The sequence below is a fragment of the Hemicordylus capensis genome, chromosome 4 (assembly GCF_027244095.1).
Source record: "Hemicordylus capensis ecotype Gifberg chromosome 4, rHemCap1.1.pri, whole genome shotgun sequence".
Classification (NCBI taxonomy): domain Eukaryota; kingdom Metazoa; phylum Chordata; class Lepidosauria; order Squamata; family Cordylidae; genus Hemicordylus; species Hemicordylus capensis.
Window position 1 is genome coordinate 236,751,151 of NC_069660.1, and position 18,053 is coordinate 236,769,203.

The 18,053-nt window shown below is 40.7% G+C and overlaps 1 protein-coding gene across 6 annotated transcripts in view; it reads right to left on the bottom strand.

The window, feature by feature from the left end:
* Positions 1–18,053, bottom strand: part of PRELID3A (PRELI domain containing 3A) — a 30,232-nt gene that overhangs the window by 10,353 nt on the left and 1,826 nt on the right. The window contains exons 2-7 of one of the 6 annotated variants that reach the window (XM_053245031.1): positions 14,044–14,212; positions 13,521–13,610; positions 13,029–13,099; positions 12,836–12,938; positions 10,101–10,192; positions 438–4,261 (exon numbers count right to left, since the gene is read on the bottom strand). In XM_053245031.1, coding sequence (XP_053101006.1) covers positions 10,139–10,192; positions 12,836–12,938; positions 13,029–13,099; positions 13,521–13,610; positions 14,044–14,212 — 487 coding nt within the window. In that variant the 3' untranslated portion in view covers positions 438–4,261; positions 10,101–10,138. Of the gene's footprint in view, positions 1–437; positions 4,262–10,100; positions 10,193–12,835; positions 12,939–13,028; positions 13,100–13,520; positions 13,611–14,043; positions 14,213–15,437; positions 15,534–16,310; positions 16,612–18,053 lie in introns of those variants that run through there. The other 5 variants (XM_053245034.1, XM_053245033.1, XM_053245035.1 and 2 more) reach the window with 5 other exon arrangements.

Here is an 18,053-nt window from a genome sequence, read left to right on the forward strand (position 1 = left end):
AGGTAGTCTAAACATAGCAGAAAGCTAGCATAAATGCCCAGAGCTTTTTTCTTCAAAGATCCCAGATACAGGAAGTATTACTTCCTGCACCTGGGTTCGTTGAAGAAAAAGGTAAGCAGTGCTCATGGAAAAAGAATACATTCCTTTGTAGATATACTGGTCTTAGTAACAAATGAACAGAATCTCCTCAAAACCCCAGCTATCGAAACACCACATTTCTGGCTTGGCCCAATAGTTCATCACAGCTGAGTGCACAGATGTGGTCATAAGCCTCTCAACTGAGATTATGGGTTGGTTAGTTCCAGGATGCCACCTGCTAGGCTTCTTGATGCTATTTTTAGTGTCCATGACTTTGTATTATATGATTATCCCATTTAACAATTCAAGCAAAAGTAACCCTTTAGCTTAACTTTAAAGAAAAACAAGACAATTTGGTATTTGTTAGGTCGTTATTTATAGTCCCAGATGTTCATAGTATTCAGATTAAAAATTAGATTTTCTGTTCTGAAAAGCTTACAGTTTAGATATAGGTGACTGAAAGAACAGCAATACAGGAAGAGAAACACTTCTGCAGGCATTTATTTGCCAAGTCTGTCTTACTACCTTTGCTACATTCTTTTAGGAGCAACATTGCCATCCTCCAGCCCAGCATCTCTTCATTGAATGGAACATACACCAAAGCCAAATGAAATGTGTTAGAAGTTGCTTCCCATATAAACAATCATTCTGAAAGCAAGACTTTTTTTGCTTAGGCAGGCTGACCAGGACTCCTGTACCTATAATAGTTGTGCAGAAGACCCAATTTGCACTGATTTAACTCTCCTCATCCCTGCCGAAGAAGCTTCATTTGTCACACCACCATCCTTTACAGAGCTATTGAAAGGCACAGAAACATTGTCTTCATTTGAACAGAGGCACTACCAGTGTAGCAAGAACAGTGGGAGGAGCACAGGGGGCTTAAAGTGTGGTCCTAAACATTTAAATAATGGCACACAGAAACTTATGATGGGGTCTAAAGCACCCACATTTCCCACAAATGCAGATATGTTATATTAGTGAAAGCTGAGCTTTGTGTGGGGAAATCTCAATTCTCTCTTTTAAACGTACATATAGCTTCAGTTACAATGGTGACTGATAAAAACCTTATGCGGGATCTGTTTTAAAGCTCACTGCTATCTGATAAAGACTGACCCTCTCCCTTTCATACCAATGTGACATGAAGAGACAGCTACAGTGAAATAGCATAAGGCATACTTGCTGTTTTCTCCTTGCTGCACAACTATTACACTGAGATCAGAGAAATTCAAATTGGCACACACATTAAGGGTCTCGTAGAGAATGCTGCTGCAACTGGCAGAATTACCCTTTACTGAAGTCATGTATATTAATCTCACTAGTGCACAAGAAGCAACAAGGGTGGATGGGAAAACACCAAAGTTTTTGCCCTTACTTCCCTCTTCCATAGAGCACCATGCATAAAGAGAATACAGGATTTCAGCTTAGGAATGAAAATGCAATATTTTTCTATGTCCTGTTAAAAGTCTGTGACAGGCTGGTATAAGACTTGGCAGGACTGTGGTCAGTTTAGTAGACAAGTTTCATGAAAGGCTTTAAAAATAATGGAGCCTTTTGGAACAGAACAAATAGACAACCAGACTTGCCCTACCCTTTCACATTCACGCCTGCCTGTCCAGGAGAAGGTGGTGATGGACTCCCAAAGCAAATTACTGTTCTACTAAAGCTTTAGAGAGCACAATAAATCACCAAACAAGAAGCTGACTCACTGAATTTGTGAAGTTAAGAGTCATACAGCATAATGAACAAAGGAGCAAGTACAATCACCTTTAGAAGGCAGGAACAGGAACTAAAGGACTACAATTATTTCTTGGTGAAGACAACAGAAACAGTATGTGCACATGAAAAAGAATAACCTTGCACTGAGAGAGATGGTGAAAGGAAAAGTTAACATCTGTGTGTGGAAGAAAGTTGGTTACTCTGTGTACATACATGGACTCATGACAGATTTTAGATATAGCGATATCCAACATCACAACTACGTTACCCCTTGAGTGATAGAAATGACACCCTTCAAAGTTAGAGCATTTGCCACTCTACACTAAACTATTTTCTAATAGTAGAACTTTTCCTTAGCAAAATATTCTAGAACAAAGTGTGCTTTTGTTTCTGCATTCAAGTACTCTTTCATGTCGATAAAATACATATCGTGTTTCGAAATCTTAAATGTTGAACTTGTGGGAGAAAAGAAGAGGGGGGAATAGCAATTCATTGTTTCCATATTATCTTAGTACATCATTGTGCCAACATAAGAAAATTATGGTGAATTTGGATATTATTCATGCTTTGTCAGTATTTTAGATTTCCCTCTCCCCTGCCACCCAACGCTAACAAGAATAGAAAGCTGGAGACATCTTAAATGAATAAGATCTCTCTCTCCTAATGTATGATCAAGAGAGAAAGACAACCATCTGGAGTGAGAACCTAAATTGTCTGCCTGATCAAGTAAGATGGGTTTTTTTTTAATCTTTTCAAATGGTTTCCATTGTAATTTCTTTTCTATGTTTCTAGCAATAAATGAAAAGAAAAAAGCCTGTTTCAGAATTCTTGAACATTAAATCAAATTATTTAAAGGTGGCTCTAACTTTCTATTATACAGAAGTTTCCAGAGGCCAAGTTTTCAATCAATGGTGAACGGAATAAATTCAGTTAAAACTTTTAAATTGTGCAAAATATAAAACTGCTTATGAAATTACATTAAGCTATTTGAGCTTCTTAGAATAATTTAAAACTACTACACTATAATAAAAGTTTTACTTTGCTGATTCCTCCTATTTTTATCTTGTCTTCTGTGTGAAGTATCTAGGGCTATAAGGCACCTTAAACTAGTAAATAAAGTGCTCCATTTGTCCTCAGCAACTTCAAACTGAACTACTCAGAGCATGTTATTTGGAAGCAAGGTCTACTGGAATAATAAGTTAAAACTGGCTTGGTAAAGCTTGTCGGTTCTGCAAGAAGGGCAAACAGATTCACAACATCATGCTCTCTCCTGCCATGAAGGACACACTTCCAAGAAACTGATCAGCTACACGAGATGTGAAATGCCGTTTGGGCCATAAATCCCTTTCCAACCTGGTCAGATTTTGTGGGAAGTAAGCTAAGCAACCAAGGTACTCCAAATGTATTCAAGCCTTAGTTAGAATTAAACTGTAGATAGAAAATAGGTTCCCAAGACTTCCCACTGAGGTATCAGCTGGCTTCACACAAGCAATCAGAGTGACTATTGATATATATAAAGTTACCTAATGAATTAAAAAAAAAGATTCAAGCCATCTTACGCCACCATACCGATTACTTCTACATCTTTTATCAGTGGTTTGTGTATAAATACTAGGAGGTAAAGTACTGGTGTGCTTTGTTCAGACTGCATTTCAGCAGTGCAACCAAACAAAAGATGTGAGGGCTATGCTGAAAAAGCACCGTCTACAAAGGACCACTATTGCACAGCTAGCCCCCATTTGAGTGATGCCTTCTGCAAGACTTCTATGTCTCCACTGACGACACAGTGGGAGGTTCTACTGCAGCAAAATTAAGCAGTCTGTCAGCCTCCGGTACTGTAATTTCCTCTTCCCACTCCATTTCATTAGCCATTCAAGACTGACAAGATCTCCAGTGCATTTGTACCAATTATGTCCTTCACGAGGACTGCAGCTGCACTTTTTTAAAAAATAAATAAATATTAAGTATCAAGCACAAGAAAATGCAATATAAAATAGGAAGTCTATTCCCTAACTCTTATCAAGGCACAGTTTGGTACATATGTAGACTGATCCCCAATCCGCTCCACTAATTCAATATCCATTTACTTCTGTGGGACTCGAGGTCACTGTACTCTGAGCAAAGTTGGGCTGTGGCACCTAGATGTGGGGGCGGGTGGGGGGAGGATAAAAATAAATAAATTGTTTGGTTAGTCTACTCTGTGGCTACTATAAGTCCTACAAAGGCTTCAGAATTTAGGGAGGTGGGGTGGGAGTAGCTTCGGTCCTGTATAATTTTCATTGTACCATATAAACAAATATATAAAAACTATGGAGTATCCATCCTGGCAAGAAAAATCTAATGGAAAAATAAAGTTCTCTGTCACAGTTCATCAGTTCTCTATTGAAGCGGCTGCCATTGCGGACTTCACACTCTCTCGTGTTGATGAAGTTAGTTCGCCGATTACCCATTCCAAGGCTTCCCGACCCTGTTAAAGAAGGGAGAAGAGCTAAGTAGGCTTAAGAGATACAGTGCTACAGTTCAACTGCTAAATCTTTCCTCTGTCAGACACTCGAAGAGCTCCAAAAGCAAACTGCTTTGCACTCTCTTGGGTTATGCATCACTTTCTGTATACTGTGCTACTGAAATTCTACTAAGCAATGATTCATTCCAGTCACCCCTTCCTTAGTAGTGATATACAAGGACAGCCCTGAAGTGACAGATATTGGAGGGTAAGCACAATCTGCTTCAACAGTACATTTTATTAGTACAGGTCAAGAATCCTTTATCTGGACTGCTTGGGACCAGAGGTGTTCCAGATTCTTCCAGATTTCAGAATATGTTTAGAAATGTGATATCTTGGGCATGAAAGGTTACTGGGGGTTTTTCTCCAACAACCCCTGAAGTTCCTTCCCGCCTTCCAGCCAAGCTTCTCCCCACTTTCCCTCCTTTCCTCTTGCAGACCGGCTTGAGAAGTGTGTGAGTGGCAGTGCAATCCCATTCACAAAACCGGCTTGGCTCCGCCCTGAAGGAGGGCTCTTCCCCTCTTCGGAGCGCCATTGCAGACAGAGCCCCGGCCTCCTTGGCCACTGCTCTGCCTGCAAGTGCCCTTAAATGCCGCCAGCAAAGTGCCCATCCATGTGGAAAGAAAAGAGGAGCTGAGGCGGGGCCAGGCAACTGCCATTGCAGACGGAGCCACGGGTGCTGCTTTGCCTCCTTGGCTGCTGCCCTGCCTGCAAGTGCCCTTAGAATATGCCGCCAGCAAAGTGCCCGTCCATGTGGGAAGGGAAGAGGAGCTGAAGCTGAGGAGGGGCCAGGCAACCGCCATTGCAGACGGAGCCACAGGTGCTGCTTTGCCTCTCTGTGAGTTGCGGGTGCTGCTTAGTTTGGGGGCTTTTTGCTGTTTTGCCACTGTTAGCTGCTGAGTTGGGGCTGGGATTGGGGGCTTTGTCAGGGGTTGAAGCTACAGGTCGAGAATCCAAGTGGAAAATACAAGCGGGGTTTGTTGGTTTTCTCAGCGTGGTGTCTGGATTTTGGAGCTTTCCGGATTTCGGGAGTCTGGATAAAGGATTCTCGACCTGTAATATGATGCCAGAAACATTAACTAGAACATAAGCTAATTCTGTTGCAGAGTACAACCATCACTCTCATAAGGCAGTTACCAAGGATCTGTAAATTTTGATTAATCCTTGATACAGATTTGGCTAACTGATGTTTTTACACAAAGCAGCATAATTTCCTTCCCTGTCTCAAAATTTCTCTGAGTAATCAGAGATTTTGTACAAGCCACATTTCTAACCTTATTAATCTGTAATGGATTACTCCATCACCAATGAAGACTGGGACAAACTGTAAACAAGGCTTAATACTATACCCTGTCTCACCAAAATAAAGATTTTTAAAAAACTTCTTTGAGCTTCAGAATTATGTAGAACTTTTCCTTGCAGAAAACAAATAAAACTTTTTGACTAGGCCCAACAAAAGAATTTTACATCTTTATCATCTTTTGCTTTCTATCACCAGTAATTTTACCTTACCACTGATGACTGAACCACCATCAATTAATAAAAGGACAGGTAAAAAAAGTATTTTTGCAAGAATTCAAAACAAATCTAAATTCCAACTACATCAATTCTACAGAAGGAAAGAAGAAACCCCAAGAGGGAAGTCTGAAACCCACCCTGTATGTCCCTGGAAGACACTGGCTGAACACAAACCACTTAACTAAGCAGGACTCACCCCAGTGTGCACGCAGTCTCTTAGCTCATTGTATGCATCAACCTGCTGAGTTGCAAGCAGAATTTTACCAATCATCTGCTTCCCCAGATTTCTGATCACATGTTTCACTGCACAATTTTAAGCATGTCTACTCAGAAGTAAGTTCCATTGAGTTCAATAAGGCTTATTCCCAAATAAGGGAGGAGTACAGGATTGCTTTGTAAGCATGGCAATATTCTTCTCTTTTCTTGGCAAGCCAACTACATCAGTTAGTAATTGGTCGTTTGTTCAAGAACTGTCTCCAATTATTGCTTAGCCTATGGCTAATTTATTGAAATGGAATGTACAATGAAAAATAAGCAGGTACACAAATTTACATACTAAAGCCTGATCACAGAATTTTAAATCAGCTATCTATATTCTGCACAAAGGCAATAAGAGTATTACTTTCAAAGCTGAATTATAGTGTTGCTTTTATTCTGTAATACATTATTACCAGTTCACTTACATTAAGTTTGTATAGACAGTGGTTGACCTACCGTGAAAGAGTATGTCAGTCCACTAATGTTGCACGTATGCAAGTTCCACAAGAGAAAGCCTATTTCCAAGGGGCTTACTCTTGTGTAACATCAACTGAGCAACTTGCATACATGCAACATTACTGGGCTGATGTACCCTTGTGCAGTAGGTAAGCTACTGGTTTTAATGACTGCATTATATGCAACAATGAAATCTAGTTGGAATTCTAAATACACTTACTAAGGAGTAAGCCCCATTGAATAGAGTGAGACTTGCTTCTGAGTAACCATGCTCAGGATTTTGCTATGAAAAAGATGATCTAGGACAGGGATTCTCAACCTTGGCTCCCCAGATGTTATTGGACTTCAGCCCCCATAATCCCCAGCCCCAATGGCTTTTGGTTGGGGATTATGGGAGCTGAAGTCCAACAACATCTGGGGACCCAACAAAGAGTTCTCAAAGTGGTTTACACAGAAGTAGTGGCTGATATCTTACGGCTGCATGGGTGCAGTTGAAGGCTGCATGCCCATAGCGGCTGTGTTTCCGCTTCAGCATCGCAAGAGGTAATGTATGGAGGTGCAACTTTTGCCTTCTCCCAGAAATGGTCTGTGCAACTTGGAAATGCATCCCTGCAAGACCTTCAGGGAGATTTTTGCGGGTTGCACACAGTGTTTCTGGGAGAAGAGAAGATCAGCAGACAACGCACTGCACACAGCCACATGCACTGCTGAAGTGGAAGCACAGCCACACCAGTGTGCATCCATTGGCTGCAAGCATGCAGAATCAATCAGGATGTCAGCAAGTATGAATAAGAAGGTCCCAACCTTCCTCACAGTATTACAATATACAGAGTGTCCTGCAGAGAAGGAATGCCTGATGTAGATATACCTCAAACACACATAACCAAAAAAAAACCCCCCCAAACATTTCTCTATACATTTCAGTGGGACTTGCATGAAGTTCTTCAATTTCTTCACACTTTTCAAAACACCAACAGAAGTTTATTTAAAAGAAAAAAATCAGTCTCGGGCCAATATCAGCCTACTTCAACCTCCAGACTCTGTTAAATTCTTAATCTGGATTTAGAATCAAAATATTTAGTAAGACTAAAGGAGCTATTGCAGTGTTGCTCTTTGTAAGGCCTGGGTGTCAGTGGTGGCTCGCATCAACCCTAAGTATGGCTCCATGACTAATTGTGCATTGGGCCTGTATGAAGCTTTAACCCAAGCTGAATCTTCTGCACATTCCCCCTGGCACCATACAGGGATTACCATTCTCCCCAAACAGTGCTGTGCTTTGCCCAGTGTCAGAGGAGGAAAATTGAGCCCTCGGGTCCCTGCACCATCGTGGACGGACTGCCATACAGAGTGCTGGGAAGTGCAGCTCTTCCCAGTGCATAAAGCTATTAAGAAAGGGCTCCGTCTCTCTTAAAGAGCCCACTCAGCATTGAGAAAAGCATAGTCCCAGCTGAGGTCAGCCCAGCAGAAAATGGCTCTCACATACAACGCTATTTGTTTAAGTGGTCTCTGCTTAAAATAATAATAAACACCACCAACCTATTGCAGTACTGCGCAACTTTGGCCCTCCTGCAGATGTTGGTCTACAGCTCCCACTATTGGCCACTGTGGCTGGGGATGATGGGAGTTGTAGTCCCAAAACAGATGGAAGGCTGGCACTGTGCAGCCCTGTTATAATACAATGTGCCGAGAGGCAGAATTCACATGGCACCAAATGTTTCTAATCAACAATACATTGCAACGTTAAAAGTGAACCTTGCCAAATAGAATTTTCAGTAGTTTTTAACATGAATTCAGAATTGGACAATCACGGTGAGTAAATCTCAGCATAACACCAAGTACAAGCTTCTTGGATTTGAAGCATGGAAAAGGTAGATCTGAGCTGTATTCTAAAAGTGACATGGTCTGAGTAGATTCGAGTCTAAACACAGCCAACATAGAACTAGTTACATCTTTGAACCAAGTTCTGTGAATTCCCCAGGTTCTACAGCATTCCTGGCAAGGACCAGCTACTTGTTAATTTACACAATAAATTTGATTCTGTTCTACATTATTCCTTGACTCAGTGTACATAGAACTAGCAAAAACCCGATCTGACAGAGGATTGGTTTACATACTTTCTGATGAACCTTAGAAGAGCATGTTAGTAAGCAAGCACATTTACAACCAAACATGCACCTTTAATATATTAAGGCATATGGTGGCAATACACTGAGCATACAAAATGCATGTTAAAAATTGGGCAGTTTCAGTGGTTACTACTTTAAGAGACTATTAAGAGTACAAAGTTTAAACTCTGAAGAGCTTTGCAGGCTGAATGGTAGAACTGAAAGCGTACTACTTTTCAGAATATATACACACACACTCCAAAACCAAAAGTATTTAAGTATCGGACAATGCGAAGATATATTGATACCATGTTTGGATTCTGCAAATAGAAAATGAGGATCTTGCATTCAGGACTGACAGTCAAATGTATTTCAAGATTTGTAGGAAGCACTCTTTATTGTTAAAAAGAACTGTGAAGATGGCCACCTTCTAGGGCAGAGTAAACAAAACAAAACATTGTTTTGTTACAGCAACATTGACATATACTTAGTATGAGTAGATTCACAGGATGGTATCCTAAGAAAGTTAGGATTCCCGAGTTAGTGGGACTTAACTAGTCTCAACTAACTTGTCTTACTGATGTCAACGGTGTTCAGGCATGACTCTTTAAGGATATTTGTTCTTGCCTAAAATTTTAATCCACCTTGAAAGCTAGAGTCAGCAAAGTCAAAACAAACACAGATGAACTAACAATACTGTATAATTATGACAGGAGATGCATGGGCTACCACACAAAAACACCACACAGGGTCATCTTCGCATCCTCCTCCTCCACTCTCCCAGTGTGACGTCTAGGCACAGAAGACATGTGATGCCATATTGCTGCCCTGTCTCTGTTCTATCATGGGGCTCATTTTAACAGCAGTCACACAACCTCTCTTGCTCTATCTAGATGACCTAAGCAAGAACACCACATCTTCATCTTTTGAATACAAGGTATAAAGCCATGGCTAATCTATTCAAGAAGAACCCCTCTGCCTAAGCAATGGCAGTATGGTATTTCTAAACGTATATGCAACAACTGCTCGGATGCAGGCCATGCCTAGCAGTAAGGAGAACCACTATCAACCTCAGGGATTTCACCACTGTGTATGGCAGTTCTTGGACAAAGACGGTTGCCTGAACAATCGCTTTACCTACTCTCAAGTTGTTCTATCCTCATGTGCGGCAGTTCTTCTCTAACCAGCACCCCACTTATTCAAAAGGGAAAGAGCCAAGAATAGAAGATGGGTATATTAAATGGCATGCAATTCGGTTTTTAGGAGTTTCTTGACTGTCCTGTGTCAAAAACATTTAGAAACCCACCAATGCCCCTGATTGCAATATGAAAGAAGAAGGGCATTGTTCCTCTATATGCAATGTGTGTATATATACACGAAACATGCACATTTTTAAAGTTACATCACAACATGCACATATTTGCTCACAGCTGAAATGTACCAAGATAACAAATGCTGGAATTACCACTAGTTAGTACAAAGTGCAGCTGTAGAGAGAGACTGCTAGCTTAGAGCACTTTCAGAATGCTGAATTGTCCACTCAATAGCATCCCACCCCTGGAGTAACACAGAAAAGATTTACAACTTATGGTGCAAGTTTCTTCCATCATCACCCCAAGCAGTCCTGCAATTGCAGGAGCCTGCAGCAAACAACATTTTAAAATGACCAAGGATGGTATCTGAACTCTGTCTTCCATAAGTGGAAGAACTTTAGATAGGAGAGCTGGTCATGTGGTAGCAAGCATGACTTGTCCCATTAGCTAAGCAGGCTCTGCCCTGGTTGCATATGAATGGGAGACTAGAAGTGTGAGCAGTGTGAGATATTCCCCTTAGGGGGATGGAGCCACTCTGGGAAGAGCAGAAGGTTTCAAGTTCCCTCCCTGGTTTCTCCAAGACAGGGCTGAGAGAGATTACTGCCTGCAACCTTGGAGAAGCCACTGCCAGTCTGTGAAGACAATACTGAGCTAGATAGACCAATGGTCTGACTCAGTATATGGCAGCTTCCTATGTTCCTAACTTCCAACTGCACAAAGGCAAGAGGCTATTTCCACCAATCCCCCTTCCCTCTCCAGTTCCTTGCAGCCCTGAAAATCCACTCCTCGGGGTTGGGAAACTGTCAGGAATAGGATGGGAGAGCAGCAGGAATCCCTCCCAGCAGCAGCAATTCTGCATCCCTACACAATTAGATGTTCTTCCACTCACAGAAGACAGAGTCTGGACCAGAATAATGATAATTTATACCCTGCAAAAGCTTCTACAGCATCAAAGCAGAATTTTGACAGCACACATAGCATGCATTCTGCCACAAGAAGAATGGCAAAAATGAGCATACATGCTTCTGCCAAATTCATTTCACCCTAGACTCAGAGCCACTGCACATGTTGCCAAATTCCAGGGCGGTAACTTGCATCTAGAAATCAGGTAATGTGTGAAGTGGCTCTTTGCCATAGAAGTTAGACTGAAGCACATGGTCCTTAAGACACACAGAACCGTAAGGGCTTAGAAGGAGGGTTGTGAATAGAGAAATGTTGTGAGCAGATTAAGTCACATTTCGCTCCCTTGCAGTTCAACTGTGATGCACATTTATTTGTAAGTCCCAATTTATTTACTTAAGATTACAGTTCTGGAAACAAGAAGTCCGATTCCAATAATATGCTTTACAGTGCTGAGCTGTTCAGTTGCTGCTTTACAATACAATCCTAACCATGCATACTCAGAAGTCAGTCCCAGTGGCTGACATCCAGACTAATGTTGCACATTCTGGAAAACAGTCTGCGAGGAAGGGTTCTTGCTGATCTCCCCTTCCCTTTGCAGTTGCCTATGCATCCTGAAAACATGTCTCCAAGGGCTGTGGAACCCTCGCCCAGGCAGCTGCAAAGGAAAGGAGAGGTCGACAAATATTGCCCCTGGGAGCACTGCACACATGGGACATTTCTTTGGCTAGTGCAACATTAGCCTAGATGTCAGCCAGTAAACTTAATTGACTTAATGCTTGCTTAATGTTGTAGCTTGAGAGAGCAAGTCCGAGAATTGCAGCTGGAAAAGATTCAGACCTATTAGATCACAGCAATATGGTATGTGCCATCAAAGCTCCCAACCAATATGAAAGTTCTGCTGGGAAGTTACCTAGCTTCACTTTAAGCTACTTAAGCTATGTTGTCAATACAGATAAACTGAAAGAACCTTCATTCTTATGACTCCCTCCTGCTTCTAGCCTGGAATGTTAACGTGGAATGTTTGTGTACACATTGCCTCAAGAGTAGCATTTAATGGAGAGGCTACTTTTCTTCTACTGCCTACCACAAAACTTACAGAAAGGAAGAAGCCAGAGCACGCATTTGAACTGTTTTACATAGGAATCGGGTTATGTTCCACAAGGTACAACTGGGACATGTACCTTTACCCGTTTCACTGCACAGTAGGAGACATTTGTTACAGACCTGGACAATTTCCTGTAGGCACAGTTCTTATTTCTCTCCCTCGCTTTGGGTGCTAAAAGGGCAAGCAGGTCAGCTCTGCTTGAAAATCCACCTGGCTCAAGGAGGAAACCTACAGCTAACCTGAGATTCTGACATCTGTCCATTAGGCAGGCTGCAGCTTCTATAACACAACTGTTACAATTTCTAGATATAAGTTTATGCTGCCTCACTAGACCCACAAATCTATTTATATAGTCTATTCAGGCACTTTACCTCTCTTCTCTATCACAGACACAAATATGATACTCCGACACACTGAGAAGATAGCATGCAAATGACTTCCACTAGCAGTGTGGTAGTGGATACTACGGAACCTCAGGGCAACCTACATATATACAACTAGCTCCACAAACTACTTCCCAAATTGAAGAAAAACAATTCTCTGCTCTAAAACATTGGTTCCAATAATATTTTGTGGGGTTTTAAAGTTATTCTTTCATATTATTGCCCTATAGTGTTGCATTTGTGGACTACTGTTTGACTTTTAAGTGAAATATGTGTAGCCGAAAGCATCTTGAGCTCTGTTTCTGTCAGAGGCAAGTGGGCATGTGCATAATACAATAGTTTAAGCACAGACAATATTATTTATTTATGCATTTATATCCCACTCTTTCTTTGAGGAGTCCAGAACAATGTACATGGTTATGCCTGTCAATACTAAATCAAGCAATATTACTTTTAGGCCTTAAAATGACTCAATATGACTACTTCATAGACCTACCTTTCTAGCATTAGAGGAAATTGTGCTTGCCATTAGAGATTCCAAGTAACTACTGAGGCTAACACCTCTTACTGTAATAATTGCTTCTTGAGTTAGTACAGTTCTGCAAAGAGAGAAAAAAAAGAAGTAGAATAAAAAAGGATACCTCCATGTCTCCAAATTTTAGGTTAAAAACAGAGAAAGGGGGACGTACTTTTCAGGGTCTTCAGGATGAGGCGTATAGACTAATCGTTCATCAACTGATACAAGGTTTGTAAGTGTAATCTTAGACAGAAAAAAAAATGAAAATTAGTTTCTCCCACTGCCATTTTAAACTCATATGATTCAGACACTATCACTGGTAATAGCTGTAAAGACCATAATTAGATTCTCTTAAACCAAAAGAGAACTGCCCTTGAAGTGTCTAATAGCCAAGTCTCAAGTAGCACAGCAAGATATGCTAAAGCTCCCCTGAAGTTTTCTTTAGGGAAAGTTGTGCCAACAATTCCAGTTTTGAAAAATAATCTTAACACTACCTGGTATGCACAGAAAATGCTAGTCTTAATCCCAGATTTGGCCTTACAAATTATTGTTGCTTTATCAGTTATTGTTGCTTATGACTTTTCTGTCGTAAGCAACAATAACTTTGGAACAGCAGTCAGCAACTCTCCTAATCCTACCAGCCAAAGCAAAGCACATTACTTACATTAGTGGAAGAGAGTACCATTTTCTTTTCGACAGGATCTACCACAGAATGTTCTTTAATGTATGTAACAGTTCTACTTGTTCCAAGAATCTTAAAAAAAAAAAAAAAAGAGGAGCAAGTACTAACACACTATTCCAAAATTAGCAAAATATCAATGGTTTACGATAAAAGTATTTCAATACAGCAAATTGCAGAAGACCCAGTTGGATCCCATTGTGCCAAGTTCTCTGTGCATGCTGCCACTTAAACAAGTGAGCATTTGTTCTGCATGTTGTTCTGAATGCATTGCATGTAAGACATGTATTGAAAAGGAAAAATAAAACTACACTGGCATTTATAAATTGCTTTACCACCCAACATGGGCTATCAAAGCAGTTTACAGTTAAACATAGGAACAATCAAATAGATCCCAGTAATTAGAAGTTACAAAACAAAATGGACCATTATCCGTTTCCTATAAAAATTCCACTCATTTATTACTTCAATATATCATTACCCACCATTCAATTTACAAAAAGCTTACCGCTTTTACAATACTTGGTAGACCCCATTCAGTGCTAAGTAGTCGGTGACTATGCAACCGACCCTGATTATCAAGGCTTCGGTCCAAAACATCAACTCCTACTACAGATGGGTTCATGGGATTAGGATATTTTCTCATAGCAGCTTTTATTACAGTATCCCATGGGTGTCTAGGAAAAAGGAAACAGAAGAACAATAATTGACACATGAAAAGAATTCAGTGCATGCAATATTGTTTCGTTCTAACTGACTGACTTGAATTTGTCTTTAGGAATGTCAAGGATCTCGGAGACTGTCATTATTTAGCAGCATGCAAGAGTAGATACCTAAATTTGCTTATTTCTTTTTGTACTCAGAGTGAAAGCCATCATTTTATATTGTTAATGGCCTTGAGTGCATTGGCAAATAAATAAACAGCAAAACTGTAACAACTAAGTAGCAAACTGGAGTTTATACTTTGAATTTGCAGTTTTTGAAAGCTTTTACCACTAAGAGCAAATCATATACACACCATATGCTGATGTTATAGGACATAGTTTTGGTTTTTTAAAACAGTGGTTGATATCCCAAGTTACTCAATAGTATGACTTGGGAGTAACTCTAAAGGACTACTACATTTCAACAGAACTTCCTCTAGTACATTTAGTCAGGATGCCAGGCATTAATAATGACTGCTAACGACGACTGCTAATGACTGGAAACTGCTAATTCTGGTAGGGGTGTGTACGAAATGCTTCGTGCATGACCCAAGGGGCAGGGAGTAGTACCTTTAAAAAGAGGCAGACAGGTCCTACCTGCTCCTCTGGTGAGCCACCGCTATCCCCTGCCACCCCACTGTGGCACTGTCATGCTTAAAAAACTTTAAATTGGCAGCCACACTGCTGTCCTCTATAAAACACCTCGCCGATGGGATACAGCTTCCAGCCAACGCTGCACAAAAGCTGCTGGGAACAGCATCCCATCAGTGTGGCATTTTAAAGAGGACAGCAGCTGCTTTTAAGTTAAGTTTTTGCACAATGCCACGATGGGGTAGCAGAGTGGAGGTGGCAGCAGCAGCAGCTCACTGGAGGCACAGGTAAGACTTGCCTGCCTCTGTTTAATGGTAGACCTTGCCCTGCACCAACACATTTCGGCTGTAGGAGCCCGAATTGCTTCAGTGCCTCTCCAAACAGGTGCTGAAATGATTCAGACACATCCCTAAATTCTAGTAAAGAACGTCTTTTCTCAGACACATCAGCCAAGATCACATTCCTCATTAGAAGCCTGGATCAACGTTTAATAGCATATTTAACTTGTTCTTTAGTGGATTATCTGACTTAAGGCAAACAGAACTATCTAATACGTCTTAGTACTAGTTAGATACATGTTTTAACAATGGCCAACATCCAGACTAACCTGCTGTGCACTTGCTAGGTTTTCCCATTGTGTGAAGGGGTGATTTTCAGCAATTCCCTCCTTCCCTCTGCCTATACCTCCTGAAACTCTCAGGAACATAGTGTCAGGTGGCTGCAGAGGGAAATCATCTCTTCCCCTTGCATAATGGGAAAAACCTGGTTTATCCATAAAAGATTAGTTTGTATGTCAGCCACCCTACACTGGTTATATGAGCTTGTAAGCAGTTACTTTAGCCTTGTATCCCATTAGCCCTGACCACTGTCTGCTAACATCTGGGCCGCTGGCTTGCCTAAATTTTGTCCAAATCTGATTCATTCAGTCACACAGCATCACCTTGTTCTCTGTAGCCTTAAAGTCTCCTGTTCCTAGGCAACTGCCCTTGTTCCTTCTAACAAAGATTCCTAGGTGTTGTTGACTATAATTCCCATAATCCCCAAGCAAAAGCCCCTGTAAATGAGGATCCTGGGAGTTGGAGCCAACATCTGGGAGTCCCTGTTACAGGGAACACTAGCAGCTGCTATCTGTCACTATACAAGTCCAGTTCATGTAGTTATATTCTCCCATGTGCACTGTGTCCTGTCTCCAGAAACATTTGCTTTTTTTAAAAAAAGGTAACAGTGGGATCTAGACTACTTCCGGATATAGATGCCATGACTTGGCAGTAATCCATTAGCAGAAATTTCTGCAATCATGGTAGCTTGAAAAAGTAGTATTGTGATTGTAGGAATTGCTGCTAGGTAGCTATAGCGGTATCTGTATCTGTGGATGGACCAGATGCAAAACATCTTCCTCCGTATGATCACAGAGAGCTAAAGATAGTGTAGCATGTATCCAATGGCAGAGTATAAATCAAACCTTGACTGTAAATCAAACCTTTTTCTTGAAAGGTAATCAAGAATCCTGCTTCTTTGGAAGGAATACAGCCATCCTCTCCAAGATCATCTATGTCACATGTTTCTTTTAAGCAGCCCCACCTGTAAGTGGTGCATCATCAGTTGCAGAAGTTCTGAGCTGCCAGCTGACTGGAGAAGTGAATCTAAATCCCTTACCAGGAAAGACAGTAAGCTCAGGAATCTAGCCTTTTGGAAAAAGCTGTCTTCCAATCTTATCTTATTTCTGAAGTACATGGGAAAGTACCAACAAGCAGCTAGCAGACAATTATATAACAACACAACTGATACCCCTAACAGAAGCTTATTCAATGCTGCCAAGATCTTGAAGGACACTCCGTTCTTGTACTCAGCATTTTAAGAGCAGCTGGAAAGATTTTACAGTTTACCCTTTGATTGCGCTTGCGGGTAGAGATCATTCACCATAGTTGATCTACAACTTTAGATTGTAAGCCTTAGGGTAGGACCATATAATTTCTAGATTTTGTATAGCACCTATCCATTTTTAGATTTTAGGAGTTTTATGAACAAAATAAAAAAAAATCATCATGAATTCTGACAAATTCATTGTCAAATGAATAAGAGTCTCCCTGTCTCTAGTGGCTTTTAAAAATTGTCTTAAGACTTACCTTTTTACCCAGGATTTTTAACTTTTAGATTGTTATTGATTTGTTTTAAACTGTTTTTAGCATTTAATTTTAATGTTTTGTTTAGTGTTCTGTTGTGAACCGCCCTGAGACTTTGGTTTGGAGTGTATACAAATACGTTAAGGAAGTAAATAAAATGGCAGCTACTCTGATGTAAATATAAACATTTGAGTGTACATACACTGTACACACAGTGTGTACAAGCATCATACAGTTTAAATACACCAAAATGACTATCACAACCAACATGTTTCAGAATATAGAACTAGGTGAAATCTTGGCTTGTTGGTAGCTATTCCTGGACACAGACTCAATTATCAATTATCTGTTCAACGGATACAGAGTAAGTCGCCTAGAGTGCCAGGCTGAGGGAGAATCCCTAAATGCACTGCACTCTGTGTGGTGCATTTAGGGATATCTGGGGGTCAGGCTGCATTCTCCCAGCCTCCAGAACGCCACACTGCTGGGAGCAGCACAGCTTGCGTGAGTATGCAAGCCTTGCATCCTACACAAGGATTCAGATCATCTGGGGGGCAAGGCAAGATCGATCTTGCCTTCCCCCTGTGCCCTCCCTGCCCAGCTAAAAAGGTCATGTGAATGACCTTCATATCTATTATATATTTTGAAGAATTTGTAAGTTTGCCAACTGTTATTTTATTTCCCTTTTGCCAGCATATTAATCAAACATTCTATTGAATATATTTAATTTCTTTAACTTTCCTATAATTGTAATCTATGCAAAATGGCATTGCCCAGTTAATGACAAACCTCACCTACTAGTAAATTCATAAAGAGAGAGAACAATGAGTGTGAGAAACCACAGGTGCAAACAGAGGACATTTCTTCAGTATCATCCTGCAGAACTCTGTTTCTATCTGTCACTTTCAAAGAATAGCAGGACAATATTGCACCAAATAAAAATATGGAGTGTCAAATTGAAGTCTATGGTTATTTAATTATGGGAACTCAGGAAACTGTTTTATAGCACAATTACCTGTGAGGCATTATAGAACACTTATTTGCTGGATAGCCACTGTTGGTTCTCAAATGGTACACTATAGGTTTCTCACACGTCAAAG